Source organism: Condylura cristata, unplaced genomic scaffold, assembly GCF_000260355.1.
Source record: "Condylura cristata isolate star-nosed mole 26May11 unplaced genomic scaffold, ConCri1.0 scaffold00036, whole genome shotgun sequence".
NCBI lineage: Eukaryota > Metazoa > Chordata > Mammalia > Eulipotyphla > Talpidae > Condylura > Condylura cristata.
This window is the reverse complement of record NW_004567137.1, coordinates 11,483,469-11,509,722: the sequence shown is the minus strand read 5'-3', so window position 1 is coordinate 11,509,722 and position 26,254 is coordinate 11,483,469. Positions and strand designations below refer to the sequence as shown.

Sequence of the window (26,254 nt, the reverse complement as noted above, 5' to 3'; positions counted from 1 at the left end):
ATTCATATACTTCTGCCAGTGTTTTCCTTTTCTGACTGGGCCAGCTTTCATACCTCCTAAGTGAAGAGATGTTTATCTTTCATGCCCAAACAGGATGGGCTTTTGACCAAGGATAAGAGAGCACACTTTGCTCAAAGGTCCAGGCTTGGGTAATCACAGCTGCACAGAGAAAGTCACAGTGTCTCTAGAGCTACATTAAGTAAGTTGCACAAGCACATACACAAAGCTTTCTAATCTAGTAACATTCTTCTTTGATCAGCATGCATGAAGAAATGGCCCAAAAGGAGTTGGGATGAAGTATGTCAATAAAAAGGGATCAGTTCTTGCTCCAACACAAACTTCCACCTGAGCGCATCACTTACGTCCTCTGAACCCTGCCTGTACCTAGAAGTGGGCACGTGTTTTACATTCTTAGTGTAAAGATAACAATGAAATAACATTTCACATAATGGGTGCTTAAACTAATAACATTAAAATTGGATCTAGCTTGTAATTGGTGCTCAGTAGACTTTATTTCCTCTTCCTTAGAAGGGCTTTTTTTGCAGCCAAATTGTAAATTCTTTAGAGAGAAATTAAATGTTCTACTTGAGAGCGGGAAGACTCTGTTATCCCTTCTACTTTTTCTGTTCTCCATTGGCAGGAGTTAAGAGAACATTCCGAAGGCCCGTGCACACTCTTCTAAACAGAGAAACCCTTTGACCTCTTTATATCAGTTACCCAGAGAAGCCTAGGCTTCCCATAATGTCCCACAGAACTTCTCTGTGATGACAGACATGCTCTGTAGCTGTACTGTCCTACCTGCATTCTTACAGCTGCTTTCTTTCTCACTGTGTCTGTTCCCATCCTTGTTTTCAGTGTCTCCTATTCAAACACATGCATCCTATCCCTAGCATAGAAATTAGAGTAGTACTGTAAAAACAAGTACTGTGAAAACTTGTGCTTACAAGTCATATATCACTCCTTGGCTCATTCCAGTAAGAACCAAAGTCTTGACCTGTTAGAAACTATAAGCTTTAACCATCCCACAGCCTCTCTGACCCATTCTCTTTCTCCACTCCACCACATGGAGCGTCTACCTTGTCCTTGAGACACAGGACCTTTGCCCTTTGCTCTCCTTACCTGGGATGTTCTCTATCTAGAAAGCCATGTGACCTGCTCCCTCATTTCCATCAGATCTTGGCTTAAATGGAGTCTTCTCACTGAAGTCTTCCCTGGCTACACTTTAAAATTGCTGCCCACAACATTCTGTGTAAAGTCCCATCCATTACAGCTATCAGCATCTGACCTACTGTATATTATTTGGGTTCCTAATTAGAGCCCTTTTGCTTTTGAATGCAAACACCATTGTATTTCCTTCATTATATAATCCTAGTGGCTAGCACATAGTAGATGGTAACAAAACACTGGTTGAATAAATGGTCTATAGCTGGAGTATGAGGAAGAAGGCACTTCTGGGAGAGGAATTTGTATGAACTTTACTAACAATGAGGACTGAGAAGGAGAGATCTTGGTGAATCCCATTCTTAAAAATTAATGGGAGGGCCCTCTCTGGTGGCGCAGCGGGTTAAAGCACTGCACTGAGAAGCTAAAGCCACTTCTGCATGAGTTTGATTCCTGCCTGCCCTGGAGGTGACCACATGGCACAGCAGACCTCTCCTGACCCGCCCGCTGCTCCCCTCAGCAGTGTACTTCGTCGATCTGCCTGTTCTGCTCCCCACTCTGTCTCCGGTGAAGCATCTCACTGCCCCTGAACCTCTGGCCTATACCCCAGTTCTGTATAAATAAATAAATAAATCTTTAAAAAAAAATGAATGGGAAAGCTACCATGGCTGGGGCCTGCCGTAGGGCCTCCAGCTAGGTTAGACCTCTGGGGGGGGGGGTACAGATCACTTCCTCATTACTCAGTTTTCTTCTTCTCCAGCAGCTGTGCTAGTAAGATGTGCCTGTTAGGGTTGAGGTGTCTACAGATGAGGGAGGGACCTGGGGAAAAAGTCATCTGCAGCGGCAACAGGCATTTAGAAAGTTTCCATGTGGCCTGGTCTAGCCCAAGTAGGAGACCCTCCCTGGGAGCGGGCAGGAACTCTGCCTCTCACCAATGCCTGGGTCCACCAAGGTGGTTTAAAAGCCTACTCATGTGTGTATCTGGCACTGTGTATGCTGTAAAAGTTAGGGCTCTCCCACATGGCCAAGGCTGCCAAGACTCTGTCCACATATGTGACCCCACCCTTGGCCTGTGGGCTGTCTGCAGGCCAGGCACCTCTCTGCTTAGCCTGGCTTGGCGATCTGGTTGCAGTTCAGCTTGGTGCTTACATTTGGGGGCTGGGGATAAGGCTGGTGTACTTCTGCAATCTTGACAGTTTGCTATACTTTTAAAATTGAAGCAAATGAGAGGTGATCAGAGGGGTGCCCCCAAGTTGGACTGGAAAGAAACCCCACATTGGGAACCCACCAGAGCTCTAGAGGTAGACACCCTTGTCCCCATTTAAAGAGGCTGGGACTCAAGTTCCATGAAACCCAGGGGGAGGTCAGGAGACTAGAGTGTTCTGAAGAGGGATGGGGGCGGGGGAGGAGAGCTGCTTTGTAAAAATGTGGGGGTTATACTGTCTCTAAATTGAAGAGAACAGGTATTGATTTATAAAAGGTACAGGAATATGAGGGAAAGTCTTGTTCTTGGTGTTGACTTTTTTTGACATTGGCATTATTTGGACTATTTTGTAACTACTTTCTGGGCTACCGGATACCTCATGATGAAACTTGCTTGCTTACTTACTTGCTTACTTCATAGCACCATTGCCAAATTTGAGGGGCTTCAGAATGGGGAGCAAATTTCTTGCTTAGTGTGCAGTGTCACCTTGGGGGGGAGTTTACTTACCAAGGGTGATGGAAGCACCCACTAGAGGACATGATTCTGCAGTTAGGCTGCAGGACAATGAAGGTCTGGTGGGAGAGTGAGCTTAGGTGAACTTGGGGAGCAAGCCCGTAAATGTGTGAGCGTCAGTCATGGGACCACCCACCAGAGTGGTGCTATGGTGGGCAAGGGAAGTGGACCTTGCAGACAAAGCCCACCTGCATATGGGGGTGGGAGATCCAGGGCTTCAAGGTGAGGGTACAGTTGGGGTTCCAGGGAAAGGAGGTGCACGCTGATTGTGGATCAACAGCAAAAGCTCACCATTTAGGGAGAAGACGGGCTCGGGGCAGTTCCATCACCCGACATATGAGCTGGGCACAGTCTCTGTGCCGTTTTCAGGTCCTAACCCCATGCAGCGCAGTACAGACAGGGAGAGGAGATGCGACGCTGAAGCCCAGCCACCTCACTTCACCACTCAGTTTTTCATACGTGCTAGTTCTTTTCATGACCAAAGCAAACCCTTAATTCCTTGCCACTCAGCTGCTTACATCATGACCCCTTAGCTCTTCAAAGCCAGCCAAGGGCTCTCTCTCACTTCAAATGGCTGAGACAGAGGCTATGTACAGTCAGTTAGACACAGAGCTGACAGCCCATCACCCTGTCATTCATTTCCTGTTGGTCAGAAGCAAGCTATAGTTTCTTCCCAGCCTCGCTGAAAGGGACAGGCCTCATCAGGGCCCCGTAGGGTGTGTCTTTCACACCCACTTACGCATCATCATAGGTCTCTAGACAGTCATACTGGAATCACAGGCTACTCCTCTGCAGACTGTGGATGTGGACCTGAACATTCCAGATGTTCCCTAAATGCTCCCTGTCCTGCCCTCATATAATCAATCATTAACTTTTACTGATTATACCTTCTTGAAAGCTCTCAAATCTGTCTACTTTTTCTGTAAAGCCCTCTCCCTTGGGTCAGAGCCATTGCCATCCCTTCCTGGGATTGCTGCAAACAGCCTCCTAGCTGACCCCTGTGCCCTCTGCCTCTGCCCCAGCCCTCCCTTCTCCTCAGGGGGAGCCAGAGTAATTGTTCTAAAGCATGAATTTAAAAACATCACTTCTTGATGAGAGTTTACTAGCTGCTCTCAGGTGTAGGTGAAGTCACAAACTTCTTAATATGATCAGACTTCTGCTCACTTTTCTAGCTCCCTTTGAATGCCACAGTCCAACCCAGTTAGCTATTTATTGTTTTTCGATAGCACGGTGTGTTCTTGCCTCCACTCTTACTGTGCTGTTAATTCTGCCTAAACACACCCCCACTCACTGCCCTCCACACCCCCCTTGCCTTTCCCCAGCCAGTCCCCATTTGGCTAGTTCACATTCACTTTCTTCTCTGTGATCTCTGATCCCATAAGCCCAAATGAAATGTTGTTTCCACATTTTCCCAGAGAGCCGCTTATCCTGGCACTCACTGCTTTGTCAAGAACTGTGTGAGTTGTTAGCTGCTAAAACCCTAAGACCAACATTGTGACTTGACCTAGTAGCTGCTGAGCAGCTGGTGAGAGAACAAAGGCCAAGATTTACTGTTAATCTCCACTATCCCAGAGGCCTGCCTCTTATTCCCCAGTGTTGAAAAATACAGAGATAACTAAATATCACCTGTGCAATAATTTTACCTTGAGATAATTTTCAACATGCAAAAGAGTTTAAGCAAATAGCACAGAATCAATACCCCACCACCCACGTTCACACAATGTTAACATCTTACTTAACTATAGAGCAGTTATCAAAACAAAGAGATTAGCATTGGTGCAGTAGTCTTAACTACAGATTTCACTTGAATTTCATCAGTTTTCCCCAAAGTGTCTTTTTTTTAAATCTCTTTCCTAGGATACAGTCTAGGAACCCTTGTTGTGCGAGGCAGTCATATCTCCTCTTGTCTCCTCTAGGCTGTGACAGTTTGTCTTGTCTCCCTTGCTCTTTGTTGGCTTGACACTTGTCATGAGTCCCAGCCAGCTGTTTGTTAGAATGTCCAGCTCGGGTTGGTCTGCATGGTGGGAAGGCATGGCTCTGAGGGGCTTCTCTGTGTACCCTTACCCCAGGCTGATGGCCTTATTCTTAGTGATGCTGACCTTTGGTGCTGTAAAGATTCCATTTGTAATTAATATGTTACATTTCGACGCTAAGAAAATACCCTGTTTCTGCTTAAACTTTCATTCACTAAATCCATGTACGGTTGCCTGTAGCAATTATTATAGAGTTCGTATGTTTTATTTCCATCGTTCACTCTGTAATTATTAATTGGAATTATTTTGTAAGGAAGATTTGTCATTTTTTCCTCCTTTATTCATTTATCCAGTTACTTGTAAAAATCAGCGTGAGTGTAAGAACATCCAACTATTCCTGGGGCTATAAGCAATGCTATTATTGGATTTATGTCCAGATTTATTTTGCTCAAGTTGTTCAGTTGCAAAGGAATGAAATATGCCATGCTTTCTGTCCAGTGGTGGTTTAATATCAGCCCAACCCGAGCTGGACATTCTAACAAAACAGCTGACCAGGACTCTTTACAAGTGCCAAGGTCAACAAAGACCAGGGAAATACGAAGAACTGCCACAGCCTAGAGGAGAAAGGAGACAGAAGGCCTCGGGCAGCAGGGGGCCCTGCACCGTACCCAGAGAGAGGGAAGCCCTTTGGAAGCCCTTTTGGCTTGCTGGCATTCTTCTATTGCTTCTTGTTCGCTTAATTCTCAGGACTTCTTACTTCTGGCACTACAGATGTCCTGTGCTCGTCTCGTATTTGCCTCAGGCTTGGCATGACCCACTTCTCCAAGGAATTCTGACTCCCTTTATTGAATATTATACCTGCCACCCAGAACCCAGCAATAGCCTTCACTGGACACCTGCCCCTCATGACCCCAGGCTGTTCCCATCAAAGAAAGCCGAAGAAAGAGTCTTCTCTGTTCCCATCAAAGAAAGACAAACTAAAGATGACAAGTTTTAGAAACTTATCTGAGCCCCTGACAGAACAGTGACACATGGGTCTCTGCTGCAGCAGAGAGCTGGACATAGAGCTGGCGGCATTTCTGGTCATTAGGCATTCTGACTCTGGGTCTAGCTTGGATAAAAGGATATGATTAATAAGAGAAATTATAAATATCATAGCAAAGGAATGAAACATGGCTAAGAACACTTGGCTGTTACTCCCCTAAATACATTCTCATGTTCCCAAATTTCAGTGGCAGGCAAACAATTCAGGTTATAATTATACTATAAGAAGGAGTGAATTGGTAAAAAGAGAAATGCTTCTTATTATTCTCTACTTTCCCACCCCTCCCCCAGAGGATTTAAAGCTGAGATTTCACTTTGCCAGCACACACACACAAAAGTAAGTACCTTTACAAGAACGATCAAAACAATGACTCACAAACTCTGTATAAGGATTTAAGATGATTTCCCTGTTTTGAGGACTGTGGGGAGATGATGCTAAGACCTGTGCTGAAGATGGGGGGTGGGAGGCCCACAGCTGGAGCACACCTACGCTGGCCTGCACATGTCCACAGGAATCGGGCTGCTTTCTAGACAACAAACTCTGACTTCCTTCGACAGCACATTTCAGGCCTGTTGTAGGGGGAGCAAAGGCAATGGACAGTTAAGCTCCATCGTTAATGGTTACTCAGAAGCCAGAGACACACCTTTTGTTGAAATCCTCTTTTCCTACTCTTTCACCCACTGTCTGTTGCCTCCATTTCTCAAAAGGCATAGGTTCTGCCCTCAGAATGTCTACTTTTGATAGATTTTATTAGAAAATCTAATTTTATTAGATTTATCAGTCTAATAAAAGGAATTCTGATCTGAAAAAGGTAAAAGGTGGTTATTCAGTGAAATCTCTGTGGGTAATGCTTCGTTGTTGACCGGCACTTCGTGGGCCCCAGTTCTCGCACCACGTGTACAGTCCTGATGATATTTACATCTTGGAGCCCATCTTTCCCCATGAGTGCTTAAAATGATGTGCGGCTCACTTTTGCCAAAGAAGGAGTTATATTTGGTTTATTCCTTAAAAGCAACCCTGCTGACCACAGCAGGGTCTCTTGCAATGCCCATTGTCACCCTTGGGCTGGTGTGGGATACTGGGTCAATGCTTGACCGCTGAAAACTGATGAAATCCATAAGGAGAATCCTACTGTTAGAATTACCGTAATTACCATCTCAACACCTGCTACCTCTGCAAGGCAACTTCCAGCTTGCTACATGGCACTTGGTAACTTAGGTCAAGGATTTGCCCCTGTACCTCCATCAGAAATTAAGAGGGTTTTTTTTTTTTTTTAACATCTGTGTATGTTTTCTTCTAGCATACACTCCTGGAGAAGTTTATGGCCCCTCACTGCCTTCCCCACGTATCCAGGTAGCTTGTCAAATTAATGCTTGCAAAGTGACAGGAAGAATATCCTCCTAGGTATCATAGTCACTGCTAGGGAACTCATAATTGCAGAAACAGGAAGATTCTAAATAGCTATCTATAGGTGGTGGCAGAATTGAGATTCCCACAGTGTCTTTAGGAGTGGTGTTCTGGGTAAGAGCCAATTGACTGAGGGTGAGCCATGAAATGATGCCAACTTCATAGGACCACTTCACCTGTTCTTTTCACCTTTTCACCCCACATTCTGGTTCTCTGACACCAGTATCCATGCCTCATTAGGAAAGGAGGGTTGGACCAAAAGAGAGAGGTCATTGCATATCAATCAGTAGTTTCTGCCCACTCATTTTCTTCCTGCTAAGTAGGTGGCCTTCACCCTGCTCTCTGAAAAACGGTATCCTGGCTCTGAAACCTGGACAAGCTCTACTTGTCTTGCTTGTGCACAGAAAGCTTCATTATGTGTTTCTGTTTTGCTCCCCCCCCCCACCCCTCCATCCAACCTGTTGGTTTAGTTAATTACCCAAATCCATTAGTTCATTTGTCTCAGTTTGAACTGAGGTCAGGTCAAATGAAAATTAGGAAGGTGGGAGGAAACCAGTGAAGGCTGCCATATGGCACCAAACGGAGGGAAGCAGATACCTGGAAGATGCATCACTGGATCACTGGCCATGAATACATTGCCCATAGGTGGTTCTCTCCAGGTTCCCAGTTTCATTTCCCCTCCTATGCCTTGATGCCCGAATCACGTTTAATGTGTCAGAACAACTTAGGGTGAAGAGCCGGTCTGCGGGACAGCTTTGTGCTCTGCATGTCTTCCGCTACTTTGCCAGCTGAGTGGGCAGAAATGTGAAGGGGACGCAGCCGCCCACCCACAGTGTTCATGCGCTGCATGCACTTCCCAGCTAAATAAAGCCACACTCCTGAAGCTGCGTGTGTGACCTTAGCCCACCTCTGGTCCAATGGCCTCCTGCCTTTTTTTCAGGACATTTTAACTCTGGACAGGGGGGGCTCTTCCTCTACAAGTTTACAGGAGTGATACCTCTTTAGTTTACAGGAGTGATACCTCCATTGAGCAGGATTCCTCTTAAGTCAATTGAGACAGCAGCCCAGGAGTAGAGAGATGTAGGAATGAGCACGCAGCCCGTCCCAGAGAAATGGTGTGGATGCACAGCTTTTATTTATTTATGGGAAAAACAGAACATTTTGTTCTCCTCAGACACAGCTTTTCCAACTGAATACTTGACCTTAACTTCCTGGACAGAGATAGTTAACATCAACTTGTAACTTTACCAGTTGTTGGCATTAGCATGCTAGAAAATGACACCTTGTCTCAATCATTCTTTGCCCCAGAGGGAACAAATGCAAGTCCAAGCTTAGACTTCTATTAGCCACTGTGTTCAAGTTTAAAGCCCTGGTGTAAAGGTCAATTAGTCATCTATGTCCAAGACTGTGGACCTTGCACCAGAAATATTCTCAGAGTCAATGCAAGTAAACATCCTAGTGAAGGAAAGCTTCTGATGATTGCTGAGCGTTTACCACCTCTCTGCGATGAGAAATTATTTTTAAAGACTTTAAAATGTCGATTGCTCAATTACTGTCAGTATTTCATTCAGAGAAAGCTATTTTATACATAATTATATTGAATAGGAAAGATTATTCTTAAGCATTCATAACAGTTTATTTTTATACATACTGTGTAGTACTTCTTAATTGCTGTCACTGAAACAAACCAGTACTAGATAAGGATGAGAGGAAAGTGAGAAAGGCCAAAAACCGAGAGGAAGGAAGGTTCTCTAAAATAACCAAACCTCCTTGTCGTAAGAACTCAGGGACCTTAGGCCTTCACAGTCACAGAGTCATGGCTTTGGTCTCCAACTTAATAACCACCACTAACACGGAGCATTTATTAGAAGTCAGGCACTGTTCAAAGTCTGTACAAGGATGATTCCACTTAATACAATGATCACTAAATCAGTCTTTTATTCTCCAAATATTTGTTGAATACCTATATTGAGCACTTTAGTCTGCATGCTAGGGCTGTTGCTGTGAACACACACACACACACACACACACACACACACACACACATTCTGTATATTCTATGCAGCCAGAAGCAATGGAGTCAGAATTTGAATCTAAGATGTCTGGTTACTGAGCTATAAAACTTACAGATAACAGGTATTTAAAAAATGCAGCCTTGTTCAAAAGCCAGTGAGAACTCATAAACCATGAATAGTTCAGGATGAAACCACTGGCAGATATTTATGTCCTGGGACTGGTACTGCATTGCTGAGATTGAGCAGTTCTCAGATGGACTTAGTATGAGCATAGTCTGAATGTGAGAAGAGCCAGCACTGGATCAGCATACCCAGTTGAGACTCTGGGCCACCACTTCTTAGGTTTGGCCAAGCTGTTAAAGCCCTCTGAACCTCAGTTTCCTCATCTGTAATACAGAGGTTATAACAAGACCTAGCTTATTATGTTGCACTATTAAATAAGACACTGTAATATTTATAAAATATTATAAATGAAATAACTTGTAAAGTATCTGGTGTTGTATTAAATATATGATTAGTTTGCCATTTATGAGCCTTCCAACTTAGACAACAATAGGAGATATTAATTTCAGTCAGCTTAAGAATGTCATTTCTGTGCCTTGACAATCCCTGACTGTACAGATTGAGGCAGAACAGATGTGTCTCTCCCACTTGTCTTCCTTATCTCTGCAGAGAGAAAGTTCAGATGGTGTGACCCAGGGGCACCATTCAGCTTAGCCTCACTCAGATGCTATGCTCCCTTTGCCCAAAAATAACTTTTTTGTTGTTGTTGTCGTCGTTGTTGTTGTTGTTATTGTTGTTATCCTCTGTCACCAACTTTGCTTCCTTTAAGTCTCTGCCTTCAGAATGGCACTGTCACCCAGGTCCCATGGCAATCCAGGGTGCCTAAGATCATGGGAAGCTTTTTTAAGAAAATATCACTTGGCCTGGCTGGTCCACATGGAGCCTCTGTTCTCTTGAATTCACAGCTTTGTATTCCATTTTCCTGTTCTCTTTCCTGGGGAGGAGGATGCTTCCATTGGTAGTTCCGTTGGCTTGACCTACCATTCCCAACCTCCTGTACTGCAAGAATAGTCTTCAAAGGCACCTCCTCCTCCTTTGCCAAGAGGGATGCAAGAGTAAGTCCACACATGTGTCACTCAGGGTGACTCCCTAGACCTGAAATTTACTATGTGTGATATTGCAAGATTTTGGTCTTCCTTACTCATTTATTCTTCCCTGAATCTGACTAGGACTCAGTTCCTATATTTTCTTTTACAAACTCTTCTGAACCTCAGAATAAGGGGTACACATATGCATAGACTCATAGTCCTGTTAAGGGGAAGGATGTCCTAAAGGAACTCTGCAGAGTCTTATGGACTCCACCCCCTACTCCAGCTTTCTGGACCCTACCCCCTACTCCAGTGATTAGAAACTACAACTCCCAGCAGTACCAGGGAGAGAACTGCAAGGACCTAAGGGCGTAGCTAGCAGGAATTCTGGGACATTTGGGAGATAAATAGGTCGCGATTGCATCTCTTGCTCTCTTGCTCTGGACCTCGTGACTCAGTGTTTTCAGTCAGCTGAGCCTGTAAGATATTCCAGTTACTTTGTATACCACTCTCTTTCCCTGGGTTGTTTCCTATTCCTTTCCCCTTTTTGTAAATAAACCCATTATTGACCCTTTTGTGTGTACCTGCGGTATAACTGAATTGTGAGTGCACGGGTGAGGCCTCACCAACAGGTGGCCCAGTCCACTCTGGGCTACCCTGTAACAGTCCTTTTATGTATGATTTTTGCCTCTCATCCACCTCTTACTGTGAGAAATCAAAGTGTCTGCAAGCCATGCTCAAGTTGGAATTCCCATACAGGTCATCAAAGGCTTTCTGGAGGTTCCAGGGGGGAATCCGTCATCTGCCTGCTTCAACTTCAAAGTCCACTTAACTATTAGCTAGTGGCCCTTTCCTCTGTTCTCAAAGTCAGCAATGTTGCATCTCTGAGACCCTCTCTGCTTAGTCACCTATCTTCTGATCTCATCCACTGACTTCAGCCTGGGAAGATACTTCAGTTTTAGGGAATTACATGATCAGGTTGGGCTGATTTGGATAGTATAGGATAATCTTCCCCTGTCAAGTTGTAAATTCAATCACAAGTGCACAGTCCCTTCTTACATGTGAGGTAATCTTTTCAGAGGTTCTTGAGATTAGGATGTAGACATACTTAGGGTTCATTGTTTTGTCCATTCCTGTCCTCTCTCTGGTCCCCACAGGAGTTCCACATGCAAATATATTCCTACCATCCTAAAGCCCTCTATATTCTCAACCTAGTGCAACATCTGCACAAAGGCCTAACAGCTGTGATCTGATCAACTCAAAAGTTCCGACTCTCATTATTTGCCTCAAATTAGTCAGTTCAGAGTGAAAATCTGGGTTGCATCTTTTGTAGCCTTTCCATTGCAAGAGCTTGGGCATAATCTGGTTGTTTCTGTTTTTGCCATTTATCCACTTTATCAAATGTTTCCATTGGTGATGACTTTCCGAGGCATTTTTTATTGAAGTGACTATGAGCATTTTGGGTTTTTGTTCAGCATGCCCCTGTATGCCTACTCTTTGCTATTCAGTTTTTCCATCTCACAAATTATGGAATTAAAAAAACTAATTGGTAACAATAAATGATAGGGACCTTTAACAATATTTATTGACCTAGAAGTCTCCAGAAGTAATTAATCATGAATTATTCACAGCAGATAAAAGATCTCGAGTTATCTGATGGGATCTAGTCCTACCCAGTCTGCCCTCATAAAATATTTGAAGCCTTCTGGCATTTTGCCCTGTGTAGGAAGGAGCCTGATTCTTCCAGCTATTTGGTTCACAAGAACATCTTGTATTTCAGCAAAGGAAAAAACACCCTCCCATTGTGATAAATAATGAAGAAAATCCCTGCAATCTAATATTTTTAACACATACCATCATTCAAAAAATTTGACTTGAGTATAAATTTTCCTTAATGTTGATATGCTATGACTTCCACATCTTTAAAAAGCTTCTGAGTTTTGCTTTTGGGGATCTTCCAGGTCAAATTATTAATGTATCCTCCCTTTCCACTGAGGATATTTAACACACTTCACATTTTTCACATATTAAATGTTAAGCTCTTCCATCTTTCTTTATGATTTCTATCCTTTTCTCTTAATGTCTCCTTCAGGATGAGGTCCTTGCTGGACCTCAAAAGCCAAATAAGAGGTTTTAGTATTTAAGTAATAGACAGAATTTAAAATTTCAAGTGAAATAAGGTGCATTTAATTGGTTATGATTAATCCAAATGAGTGTTCCTAAGTAACAAAGAAGACAAGGCAGAAGAGGGGAAGAAAAATCTTGGGGGTATCTAGAATTGCTTATAGCATCTTAGAATTTTCAGATTATTGTGGATAAGACCAAAGACAGCCTTAGAACCCTATTCTGTTTGAATCTCAGAATTGTATCACTATTTATTGGACCCCAGGGCAAGGTGCCTTTCCCTCATATTAAAAGAAGGTATAATAATAGGGTCAGCTTCATAAAGTAGTTGTAATTTTTATGTGAGTTCACGTGTATCCAGTCCCATAGTAGTGGCTGACTTAGAATAAGTGTCAGAAGCACTATCAGTTAATCATTATGGTTGCTGTGATTATTCTATCTCTTTTAGTTTGGGTGCCCAATAGGCCATAATACAAGACATTATTATCATCTGAATTTCACTAAAGAAGAAACTGTGGCTCCCAGTTTCTTAAGCAAGCTGACCACATGCAGAGTTCATAAGTGGTAGGTCAGACTCCAAACTCATTCTCCTGCTACTGCTGGAAAATGAGTAAGATCCTGAAAGCTCTTCTCCCTTCCTAACCCCATTCGGTTCCTGTCACTTTCTTTTATCACTTTGTTTCTCTTTTCCCTTATAATTCTAACAATAATGACATGTGAATTGGTATGGAAAAAACATGATTTTGAAAGATAAGCAATAAGAGGAAAAGTTGTTTGACTCCTCAGCATAAAAAATTCCGCTCCACTACATGTTATTTTTGTCTCACTGGTTCTCTCAAGGCCTCCCTAATACTTCCCACTGGTTTCTTTTCCTCTCATGAATTCCAGTGGCCTTATAGCCTCAACAAAACTGCTAGAATGTTTTTACACTGCTATACTACACTGCTAAACTAGACTTACCTCAAGATAAAAGTTTCTGAGAATAAGTCTCATAGTAAGCTGTAGCCTTCCTTGCTACCCTCTTTCTGAATCCCTTCCTAATTGTCTGTTCAAATGGGCTATGAAACTGAATTCCATCAAAAGTAATCATTCTGAGATCTGTAGCTTCATTTTACCTTTTTATGCAATTCACATGGCATACATACTGATTCTTGGTCTTAGTAATATAGGTATGTATGATTTAGCTGTGGGGGAAGCAGGGAGATGGGTATACAAGAACTCTGTACTATTTGAGCAGCTCTACAATTGCAATTGCAGCTGTACAATTCTCCAAGATAGAATTCAAGATAGTTGTTAAAAAGAATCAATTACTTGCTGAACCACAAACGATCACTAGCTGATTACTAATTGTAAGTCACATGTGCCCAACAAAACAGTAAGATCTCTGAAAGCAAGGACAATCATGGATTCTCTGGACTTCCCCACACATGATGGTGTTTTAGGGTATATCCTAGGAGGATGGAGAGGGCAGAGATGAGACCATAGGAGTAGGAATATTGTGGATATTTGTAAGTTGATGAATGGGAAACATAAGAAATCATGGGTTAAATTTTGTGACTTGAGGATTTAAATGTGTACTTACTGTGCTCCTTATGTTACCTTTTTTGGAACACTGCTAGAAAAACAGGATCAAGATAGAAAATATTTGAATAGAAACAAAGTCCCAGGCAGTGAAACAGATAACCATTAGTCATATTACCATTCGTGGCTGTATCTTCCTTTAAAACATCTAAGTCAACTTGTGCTGCCAAATGTCTAGGACGCTGGCTCATTTACTAGGTCCAGTTGTAATTTATGGAGTTTTTAATGCAAAAAGAAGTCAAGTAGTCTTCAGAACAACAAATACAGTTTGTATTCTTACTTTTTAATTTTTTTTACCTATTAAGTTATTATCCATTAACATAGAACAAAAAAGAACTTTTGAATATGTGTGTGTGTGTGTTAAAAAAACAGGAAATACATTATTGAGGAAAAGATGTTATCTTTCTACCCCAAAGAGTGGAAACTTATGAACCTTTCTTACTACTGTAGTTCTTTCTACATAACCATTTGCGCAAGTTGTAGAAATGCAACTGTCAAAGAGCAGTTTCAACACATTTTTTCCCAAATGTTGGGGAAGAACAGCCATCTTTCTTTAATTTGGCTCTGCATTAGTCTCAACTCAACTAGAATTAGTGTGGTGGCAACAAGCTCAAGATTATGGGTTCAGTTCCTATGTGGTCTACTTAGCTTCTCTCAGAGGAGATTGCCCCAGAGCCTGAGACTATGTTTATTTATCATCCAGACACTCAGGACAACTGACCTTCATTATGGCCAAACAGCTCAAAATAGCATCTTAAAACCAAAGCTCAGCCTGACATAGTTGTTAGGAATGACACTCTTTAAACAAAATTTACCCTTCTATGATGTAAATGAAAGTTCTAGACTTAAGGAAGCACAAAATAGCCTCCCATTTGCTCTACCCCATGGAGTATTGTTCTCTCTACTTCTTGAGTGCAGAAAACTTGTATTTCATTTACTTCCCTATGGCCAGTAGTCAAGATAGTGCCTGGTACTCAATCGATATCACATGCAACTTACAAAAATACCATATGGTCTTATAAAGCAAACTTAACATATTGATGTCTGAGAAGTGGTTCCCAGACTAGAAGCCTCAACATCATCTGGGAGGAAACACATTAGGAAAAAACAGATTCTGGTTCCTCTCTGGTGGTGCAGTGGGTTGGAGCTCAGAACTACTGCAGCCAACACGAGTTCTATCCCCTGTCAGGGAGGTAACCCACAAGGCACAGCATCACTCTCCTTTCTCAAGCACTGCTCCCCTCAGCAAGTGTACTTTGTAGATCTGCCTTTTCTGCTCCCCACTCTGTCTCTGGTGAATTCTCTCACAGCCCCTGTGCCTCCCTGTGCCTCTGGCCTGTACCCCAGTTCTGTATGCATAAATAAATACATTAAAAAAGAGAAATACCAACAATAGTGTAAAACCAAAGTAGAATGAAGAAAAGCATAATGACCAGGTAGATTAAAACAACAACAACAACAACAGATTCTCTGGAACTATTATAGGCTTAGATCTACTGAACGAGCACACCTTGGGATGAGATCTTGAACATATATTTTAACAAGCTCTCCATGTAATCCTATAGCATGCCACTCTAACCCAAAGAAGACACTTTCCTTTACACAGCTTCGATTTGCAGCAACAACTCTAAACAAAATAAAAGCAGCTGTTTTAGTACAGATATACTCCTCTATCTCTTGGAATGAGCCTCTGAAAAGTGGTTTTCTGTATAAAGTAGACATGTGGACCAAGAAAACTTGATCACTGATATGCATGTTATATAACTTTATTTTATAATATGAGATAGAAACATTAAATAAAATATTCAGAAATCTTTTATAGAAATAATAAAATTTAAATGAGATATTGAGCAATGGATTATAACTGTAAGGCTTCCACCCAGGTCACCCCCTTTTATGACACAACTGAGCAGAACTTGTTTGGTGAACAAAAATAATGTGACCTGATGTTAGTACCTCCACACCAAGCACTACAGACCTCCTTTGTTTTTCTTTACTAGCTGTAGATTATCCAGAAACTCACTAAGATTCCTTGTTATTTTCAGTGAGCTAAATAATACCAAAATACAAAATTCTATGATTCATAAGAGCATCAAGGGCCTATAAGTTTCCAAAACCAACATTTTCCCTGATGACAGACAGTGGGGAGGAATGAACAGATGCTGAATCCAAAAAGTTCTTGACAGACCAGAAGAACAGGTTAACTCAAACAAAACAGTATTTAGGAGGATGAAAATAAACTTCTACACTTGGGTTAAATACATGCACTGGGGTGTGACTTTGGAAACATCTGACTCAGCAACACAGTATACTAAAAAATAAAAAAGGCTTCATTTTGCAGTAAACACCCCATGAGCCAGCACTTCACCTGCTGTCACCTGAAGATGACAGTGACCTTAGGATGCTGTGTCAGAAGTAGTGCTAAAAGCAAAAATTCTGGGCCCTTCCTGGTGGTGCAAGGGGTTAAAGCACAGCACTCTGAGGCTAATTGCAGCATCTTCAGCACAACTTCAATTCTTGGTGGGGAGGTGACCCACGTGGTGCAGCAGACTTCTCCTGTCTCGTCCACTGCTCCCCTCAGCAGTGACTTCGTCGATTTGCCTGTGCTGCTCCTCACTCTGTCTCTGATGAATCCTGCACCTCTGGCAAAAACTCTGTTGTGTGTTATCTGGTCCAGGCCTCCCACATCTGAAACATCTACATTCATTTCCAGCCCCACACTTTATGGAGTGCATGGGTAGAATAGAACAGAGAAGAAAGAGGCTGTGGCTAGAAAGCATGGTATCTGACGGTAAATGCTGTAATTTTGCAGTAGACGGCAGGAGAGAAAGTTCAGGCCTGGATCAAGGCATTCTGTCTAGCTTCACATATGGTAAGGGCTGTCCTAGGAAGAAGGAACAGAGAGCTGTCTGACATTTAATGCCAGTGGGTAGAACCATGGTTCCAAAGAAGGTAAAGTAAGCAGAGGAGGTGTTGCTGTGACTTTGGCTCGATGATCAGACGCTACCTTTGGCGTTACTGTGAAGCTGTTTTGTACAAGTTGTTAAACTCTATAGCCAGTTGACCTTACGTATAGGAGATGAACCTTAAAAATGTGGGTGTGCCTCATCTGGAAGACCTTTAGCACAAAAGCTAAGGTTTACTGGAGTGAAAGCAGTTTTGCCTTATGATCACAATGACTGACTCTTCGAGTTTCCACTTTGCCAGCTCCCTCTACTCCGTTCTTGACTGTCCCCCTTAAATAAGTGAATGAATGAAAGAATAAAAGTGTATTGTGTGTGTGTGTGTGTGCACGTGCCTGTGGTAGTTCCTTCTCTGAAGAATCCTGTTGGAGCCCTTGCTGAGCATGGGAATGGAACCATTGAATTCTTGGCATCCTGCAAGGTCAGCTGAAGAAGCCACTTTAGTTATAATAAGGAGACCATTTGGAATACATGCTCGTAATAAAGTTCTAAGGCATGTATGTCAAACTAGACCACATAGTCTAACTTAATTTGCCTTAATGGGGATCTTCTCAGCATCATATATTGTGTGAGGTTGTGGAGATAAATCACGTGCAGAGAAGGCCTCTGCTCTGCCTTTTTAGAATGTTGTGAATCCCATTCTGTGTGCAGGGTGCAGAGTTCTCTACTCTGGATAAGAGCAAAAAAAGTCGGTGTCCAACAGATACTTGTTGAATGAATAGTTGAATGAAAGTTATTTTAAGAGTGTAGGGGAGTATATAGATACAATTGCATATAGATTTGAGACGTCTTTATCAAAATTTAAAATAAATCTTAAAACTTTAATTTTTTTTAAAGATTTATTTATTTATTCATACAGAACTGGGGTACAGGCCAGAGGCTCAGGGGTGGCGAGAGGCTTCACCAGAGACAGAGTGGGGAGCAGAACAGGCAGATCGACAAAGTATACTGCTGAGGGGAGGGAGCAGCGGGCAGGTCAGGAGAGGTCTGCCACGCCATGTGGTCTCCTCCAGGGCAGGCGGGGAGGGGATCGAACTCATGCTGAAGTGGCTTTAGCTTCTTGGTGCTGTGTTTTAACCCGCTGCGCCACCAGGGAGGGCCTAAAACTTTAATTTTTAATAGCAGTAAGATTTGGTTATCTAAAATTTCTGTAACATTCCATGATTCCTTCTTCAGAAAGTCTAGCTCTTAAATTATTTCCTGAGCTCTCCTACCTGCTTGTCCTCCTTACATTCTGATCTAAAAAAAACATTCTGACCCAATGTCTGTTCATTTCACATACTTGAAGTTATAATACTTTCACATACTTGAAGGTGAACATTCCTAAAATATAGAAATGACAACCTCTGGACAATCTGCAATGTGATGGGTTCAGGGGATACTGTCCAGTGCTGGGCATTCAGTCTCCAGTGATAGACAGACTCCAGTTAGACTGCTTGCTAAACACACAGCGAGGGACATGGGGGAGAACAACATGTAGCAACTTGGAATTTTTCAAAGTACCTTAAAGCCTGCATTAGAGAGAGAGAGAGAGAGAGAGAGAGAGAGAATGAGAATGAAGATGTCATTTGACAGATGATTAAGGGACAGAGATGGGATAAAACTGAAGCTTAAACCTAAATCCTTTCAGTCAGTTCAGCTGGATGCTTTTTTTTTTTTTGATTAGCACATATTAACAGAACATAAGGTCAAATATTCTCTGTTGATAGCAACAAGAAACTTACTCTTGAGCAAAAGGTGATTCATTTATTTCCTTACATTTGCTCTAAAGCTGTAAGAAATGGAGTACTTCATAAGCTTCTTTTGTATTGATTGATAACACACTCCACTCTCTCAAGGGAATGCAATGGTTATTCTTTGATAACTGGAAGTTTCTCATAAAAACAAAACTAATCCAGTTTTATAACGTTCACATTGCTTAGAAAATAGATGATATAAAATTAAAACGTTTAGTAGAAAAGTGACAAGAGCCTTACGGAATCATAGAGGGGTGACAGAGCTGCTGGGCGCCAACCAGCAGGTGACCTCAGGTGGGGCTCTCTCAAGAGCGCCCATACCCTAGTCTAGTCTGTGCTGAGACTGAATGTATTTCAGGCTTCCTTGTCTTTAGAATATAACTACTTTCATTTTTAATGGGATGGAAGAAATTATGGCTGTTTTTCTGAAACCACATCAACTTCTAAAGGCAGCTGTAGCAACAGAGATGCATTTGCACTGGAATTTTGGCTTCAAGGCCAGTACCACCTTGAACATTGGCTGATTTCCTCTAACCCATAGTTGGAGTAATACCAGGAATAAAAAGGGGAATTACAAGGATGATTTACAATTTTCTTTGCTCTCTTTCTTCAAAGTCAGTCGCTGTCAGTTGCCAGGAAAATAAGTCAAGATGAGAATGGAACCAATTGATAACTGGTGATTAATTACAGGAAAATATTTCAACAAATAAATTGACCTGGGTTAAAAATAAAGGACATTTGACTTTCAATAATATATTTCAGTATAAAAAGCAGGAACAGATAATGACCTTTTGGTTTTGAAAAAACAGTTCTTAGGTTTTTTTTTTTCCATTATTGTTCTCCCTTAGCTTCTGTTTTTCTTTAGAGAAAAGCCTAAGAATTGTTCATTGGCAACCTGCAGGATGTTTACTCACCAATACACAACTGAATTTTTATGATTTTAATTTCCCCCTTTTTCTAATCCCTCATAGTGCCATTCCTCTTCTTTTCTTTACTGCTGGGTATGCAAGGAAGACTTGTGTAACTTACACTTTGCACAGGGGTTGACTTTTGTATATATATCCACAAGAATATACCTGCAATTTGAAAACATCCTTTTGCTCTTCTTAGAGTAGCAAATTTTCTTTTGCTTGGAGAAATAAATGAAAATCCACTAACCTAGGCTATTTGCTTCCTTTTGTGTTTGTGCCTTTTGCAGGTAAAGGAAGCTATAAATATGTAAAAGCCGCAGCTAGCCATATCACCCTATTTCATGCTGACAGAATGACTTTGTATTTTTAAATGGAGGTAACATTGGTTGATAATGCTGTATATGACTTAGGGGAACAGGTTCATGTCTCCAGAATACTTTCTGTAGCCCCAATCTGAATTTGTCTTAGCGCTATTGTCTTCCTTTGTTTGACTCCATCTATTAAAAAAACAATTATTTCTTTTAAGTACCAGTTATACAAGGAATTTCATGTCTGGGAATCCTTCCGTTTTAGCTTCCTAGGAAATGATCTGTCTCTCTTTCTCTTTCCTTCCTTCCTTCTCTCCCTCCCTCCCTCCCTCCCTCCTGAAATATAGTCTACTCTCTTGTTACCTAGACAAAGAAAATTTACCATTAGGGTTATATAATCTCAAAAGAGTGTGATCAAGAAATTGAAGAGGGCCTCTGTAGTGGTCTAGAGGTTAAGTCTCAGCACTATCACCACTATAGCCTGAGTTCGATCCCTGGTCAGGGAGCTGACCCACATGGCACAGAAGACACTTCCTGTCTCACCCACTGCTCCCCTCAGCAGTGTATTTCAGTAACTCTGCCTCTTCTGCTTCCTACTCTATCTCTGGTGAATCTTTTTATCCCCTGCACCTCTGGCATACACCCCATTTCTACACAAAGGTACATAAATAAAAAGAGGTTGAAGAGCTGACTGGGACCATAAAGGAAAGGTGAGGCTCAGAGTGATGATCATGCTCCACTCTATGGTGTGCACTGCTGAGGCTGTTTCCATCACTGTGGTCATCAAACTGGACCTGAAGCCCAACTGTTACTGGAAACATGGGTCAGCTTGATGCATTTTCCCAAGGAGTCCATTACAGTCACTGGTTTTACAGGGAGGATAATTTTACATAAAAAAAATATGTATTATAGATTAATGTTAAGTTCTGCAAATATTTTATATAATTAACAGAACATGTCAAAAATGACATGAGTGCAATGAAATTTTTGCAAAACCCAAAATATCTAAATCTTTCATTTTTTCCCCTTTGAAGTACGTTGACAGCAATACTTAAGAATCACTATCCTGCCCAATTTGTTTGAATAAAGGGAGTTGACTGGAATATATTTACCTCAGTAGAGAAAAAGTTCTGAAACACAAAGGAATGTTATATCATAGGAAACTGAACTAGCCAAGATGCTTGTTGGTATTGTTTTTGTTTTTGTTTTTGTTTTTGAATAATATTTATGAGAGCTCATAAACATCCACTAGCTCTAAAGTACACGGATATGCTAGGGGAGTGTTGGATGCTTAATAGAAACGTCATTTAAAATGAAAATGAAAGAAACTTTTCAAAACTTTTTATAATTTAGAGAACAAATAACAGGTAAGAACAAGGAAAAAAAGGGGGGGGGAATCATTTCTCTTTGTGCCAAGGGAAAAAAAATTACAGGCTTCTTTGTGTTTGACACCCAATTTATAACCCAGCAATCCAAGTCTATGAACTTGAACCTTCATGGGTGAGTGCATCAATTGGCTTTTGAGTTAGAGGACAGCGTTACTCAATTAACATTGAGACTAGCCCTTTCAAAAAGTATATTTAGCTATGGCACACAGTACTTCAATCTTGAAATAAGAATGTCAGCAGTGAAACTAAATTTAAAATTTGATTTGTTTTTCTCTCAGTCCCTCCTACATTTTCTACAAATTTGAATAATGTGAATCCAGGAAACATTTAAATAAATGTGGTGTGCACTTTAGGTTTTATGGCAGGTCTGATTGTTTTAATTACTTGGAGTCTGACAATTTACAGCCTCATACATACAAATACAGAAATCCTGTTGTGCTTGTTACTATGTGATTTACCTTTAGCCAGTGAAGGGAAATGTTGACCTTGCTGGACAAAAGATGGAAAGGACGGGAAAATAACGGTGCTGTACTTTGCAGCTTCCCCAGAGTGGGGATGCTAAGTCAGCAAGTGCCTAAGGCAGCAAGCAAACTCACTTTAAGGCAGAACTGCTAGGTACTGTTAGACAGAAAGAAGAAGAATCCTCTCAACACAAAAGGCCATGGACTACACCCCTCTATTCATGTTACCAGTGCTCCTTAGTAATAGCACACTATTAAATTTTGTCCATGCTGACATGCACATACAGTCCTGATCTGGTTATTGTTAACATTCTCTTTTAAATATAGTGTACCTGTTACCAGTGCTTGCAAATCCATCTACCACATACTGTAAGTCCTTCCAAATGTCAGTGTGTTCATTTATTGATGTTATTAGCATATTTATTGCTGTCCAAGATATGCCACGAGAAGTCTTATGATCACCAGTAGGCAAACTCTATGGACATGAATCAGATTTTGGATTCAAGTGAGAGAGACTGAGAGAGAGAGAGAGAGAGAGAGAGAATGTGTGTGTGTGTGTGTGTTCTCACATGCACACAAGTATGTTTTGAGGGTGTGCTAAGGAGCAATGCAAAGATTTTCTTTTGCAAGCTTCCTTTACTGAGAAGCAAAATACTTACTTGCATGTAAATATATCCTTGACTGTGTGCTTCCCTACAGCTTATGTATTAAAATGAGTATATTTCAAAAATGATGGTAACCTGAGCCTCAAGCCCTTTCCAGGTGCCAGGTGCCCTTTTAACACATTCAGTCTTGACAGCAACTCTTTAAAATAGACCTTCTTATATTCCCTTCCATTTGAGAAAATCAAGACGTTAAGTATTTTACCGAAGTTGCCAAGTTCACACAGCAAATAAAGTGCAGAATTGGGAGCAAGACCTCACAGTGTGACTGCAGCACTCATGCTCCTGACTCCGTTATACTAGTTTCTGCTAGCAGATGAGCAGTCTGGTGTTATTTACCCCAAGTTCCAATCTGGTATTGAATGTGGAGAAAGGTGCGAACTGAGACTGCTGAAGCAGTTCACCCAAGACGCCCCTCGAAAGCAGAGACCTGTTTCACCTTTCCAGGCTGGCTCTAGCGAGGCTGCTGCCACTGGGTATTTGCAGAGGAACAGCTCATTTGATCTTGCCAGAGGAAGATCAGGATGATTTGGGGTAAACACTTGAGTGCTATCACATTCCAGCAGGTGTTATTTCTTACTCATAAAAGACCGACTTCTCTGTACTACAAGGATGTGGACATGTGGAAATATGTAGGCAGGGACACCCTATATCCATATTCATACCAAATCATAACATGAATTCTGTCTAGCTACAGTCTAGTCTCACAGTTGATAGACCCGAACATGTCTGTGGTTGCTTTCACTGAACTATATGGGAAAAGGTCTTCCTCCCTTGCCTAAGTCAAGCCTTACTATTTTTTAAATTGGGAAGTGGTTATACGGTCTCAGGAAAACACTCTCTGGAAATAGGAAAACCTGTTTATATGCAGGCGACTAATAGAGGGGCAGTTGTTTAAAGGCACGGAGTTTGCCATCAACATTTTCACCTAAATGAAAGTAAGCAAACATGGTTGCGTGTATGTAAGCACGACAGAAAATCAGTCGAAAGAAGATTCAGGAATTCAGAAGTATGGAACTTTAGGGTGGGAAAGGATTTCTTGAACACATTCATCTCATGCACTTTACACAAAATAAAATCAAGGCCAGCAGAACTTGTACTCCACATGTGTGGTTACCTTCAGCATAGGTGTGTGGACTCAGCCAGAAGGAAGGAACAGAATGAGACAAGAAGATGGTGTGGGAGCACTATAGGCTCTGGTTTGTGGGATGAGCAGAGGAAGACACCCAGTTAAGGGTAATGGCAACAGAACAGGAAGGCCAAGGACTGTGATATCAGAGGAACGTGGAAAGGAAATACTTTTTGGAAAGTCAGTAGTTGTGTTGAAATGTTAACAAGAAGCCTCAGAAGATCAGAACTGAGAAACGTTCATTGGATTTGTTGGTTATTGATCAGTGTGACCTTAGAAATGCATTTCAGTAGCAGGATTACAATGGAAGATGGCCAGGTCGTAAGTAATGAATAAGACAGTAAAGGCAGTGCCCACATTCAATAAGCTTGGAAAGAGAAAAAGTAAAGGGTGGGGCAGTGGACCAAGAAAAGTTTAAAGGAAAATGAGGAAAAGAATAGAAATAATATTTGGAATGATTTGGGGGAAGACAAAGGAAACTGAAGTCCGAGCTCAGACTGATGGATCAGTGTTGATACAAGAAGGTACAAGTTAGCCCTGGAATGGCAGAGAAGGAAAAGGAATAGATGCACATTCAGCTAAGGGCTTCCTCAACCAATTTTTCATTTTTATGTTTAGCTTTTAAAACCATGTAGAGTTTATTTTGGTAAAGAGTAGAAGGTTAGAATCCCCCTTTGCTTATCATTTGTGGGAAGTTTTGAATGAATTGGGCAATTGAGAGCCAGCCCTGGGTCTAGACCCTCTTCACTCAGAGGGTTTAAACAAGCTGCAGTTGGCAGCAAAGACCTTCCCACCCACTCCCTTTCCTCCATCCTCCACTCATGGAACAGTTTCCTCATTCTCCAGATCCTTCCACCAACTACAGAAATTAGGTTCTCACGCCATCGGGAAACACTGAGGAGATTAATGGGGAGGAGTAGAATTATCTTCCATCTGGGAAGGCTGGCATTTTCTCAGCTTGGCCAACTATCTATTTTCTTTGCATGGATTCTGCCAGAGGCGAGAGCAGCAGCAAGAAAAAAGGGAAATGGATGGCAGAGAAAAAAAAAAGAAAAAAGAGAGAGAGGAAAATACTTGGAATTGGGAAGACTTAACTGCTGAAATCAAACCAGAGAGCAGATTAGGAAAGGTCACCACAGAATTAAAAGCTGCATATGTGTTTTTCTTTAAGATTATTTGGATTATCTGTTGTGTTGGATGATCCCAACTGTTTTCCCTCTATCAACACACACTGCTAGATACCTGTTTGAATCCCTTCCTAAGAGCCAGAAGTTTGATATACAATTAGTTATGACTGTTTCCTTCAGCAGAGATCATGCAACATTACCTGAAATTTTTTTTAAAAGCAACATCTACTTTAATATTCTTTAATTATAAAATCAGATAATATGTTTCAAATTGAATTCAATACATATTAACTTCACCCTTATTCTTAAAGAACTTCAAATCTTTTCTCAAGTGGGGAATAGAAAGTCTTTGAATGACCAATGTGAAGCAGAATTTGGTCATTTAAATTCACCCCAGAAGTGCTGGCAATAGCTGTCTTACTTGAGGTCACGCAGTCTCAGTTTTTGCCAGTCCTCACCAACTTTAGAATTGTTTGGCCATGATGCAGTTCGGTTTCTTGTAAAGATCTATCCATTTCACAGGCATTTATTAAATATGCAACAAAGGCTTAACATTGGGCTGGTGACTGAGAATATCAAGCTATAATGAAATATCAAATTGGCCCCTCAGGATATCATCAAGAATAAACAGCAAAAATATTTTTTAATTCCCACAATCTTATTTCTTTGGAGATTTGTATAATCTCCCTCCTCAGAATTCCAAGACTGACAAGATAGCCCTGCGTATTATCAATGGAGCTACTTTATCATAAATAGGCAAAAGTACATAAAAGTTGTTTATGCAAAATAAAAGTTACACACACATAAGGAGACTTCATCTAAAAGAGCAATACAGGAGGATATAAGACATGCCAACCAGCATTCCATTCACTCCCAGGAAGCAAACACACACACACACACACACACACACAGTCCAGGAAGCAAACACACACACACACACACACACATATATATATATATATATATATATATATATACTCCAGCCACAACAAACACTTACCTGACTTGCCCACACCTGCTCTCCCAAATATCGCCAGTTTGACCTCTGCACTTTTAGCCATTCTGAGTGTTGGGTAGAAAGTTCACTGTTGTTCAAACTAAAGAGCTGAGAAAACCTTTGGTTCCAGCCTTTGGATTTACCATATCATTGTAAATCTGAAATCCTGAAAAAGAAGAGATTTGAGATTTTATGATTCATTCATGGCTAGAGAAAGAAATATTTATTAATATTACTTATATGCCAGCCAACATTTTATTTTCCATTTTGATTTTCCCTGAAAGGCTGACAATAATTTACTATAAACTCTTCAATTAAAAAATGATAGATCCGGGGCCCTCCCTGACTGCGCAGCAGGTTAAAGCACTGCACTAAGAAGCTTAAGTCACTTTCGCATGGGTTCGATCCCCACCTGCCCCGGAGGAGATCCACATGGCCTGGCAGACCTCTCCTGACCC

General features: G+C 41.5%; 1 protein-coding gene across 2 annotated transcripts in view; it reads right to left on the bottom strand.

Annotated features, from left to right (window-relative positions):
- The window catches only part of RERG (RAS-like, estrogen-regulated, growth inhibitor), a 106,106-nt gene that overhangs the window by 76,425 nt on the left and 3,427 nt on the right, over positions 1-26,254 (bottom strand). For both annotated transcript variants that reach the window (XM_012732787.1, XM_004693249.2), the window contains exon 2: positions 25,800-25,962. In XM_012732787.1, coding sequence (XP_012588241.1) covers positions 25,800-25,860 — 61 coding nt within the window. In that variant the 5' untranslated portion in view covers positions 25,861-25,962. The remainder of the gene's footprint in view (positions 1-25,799; positions 25,963-26,254) is intronic.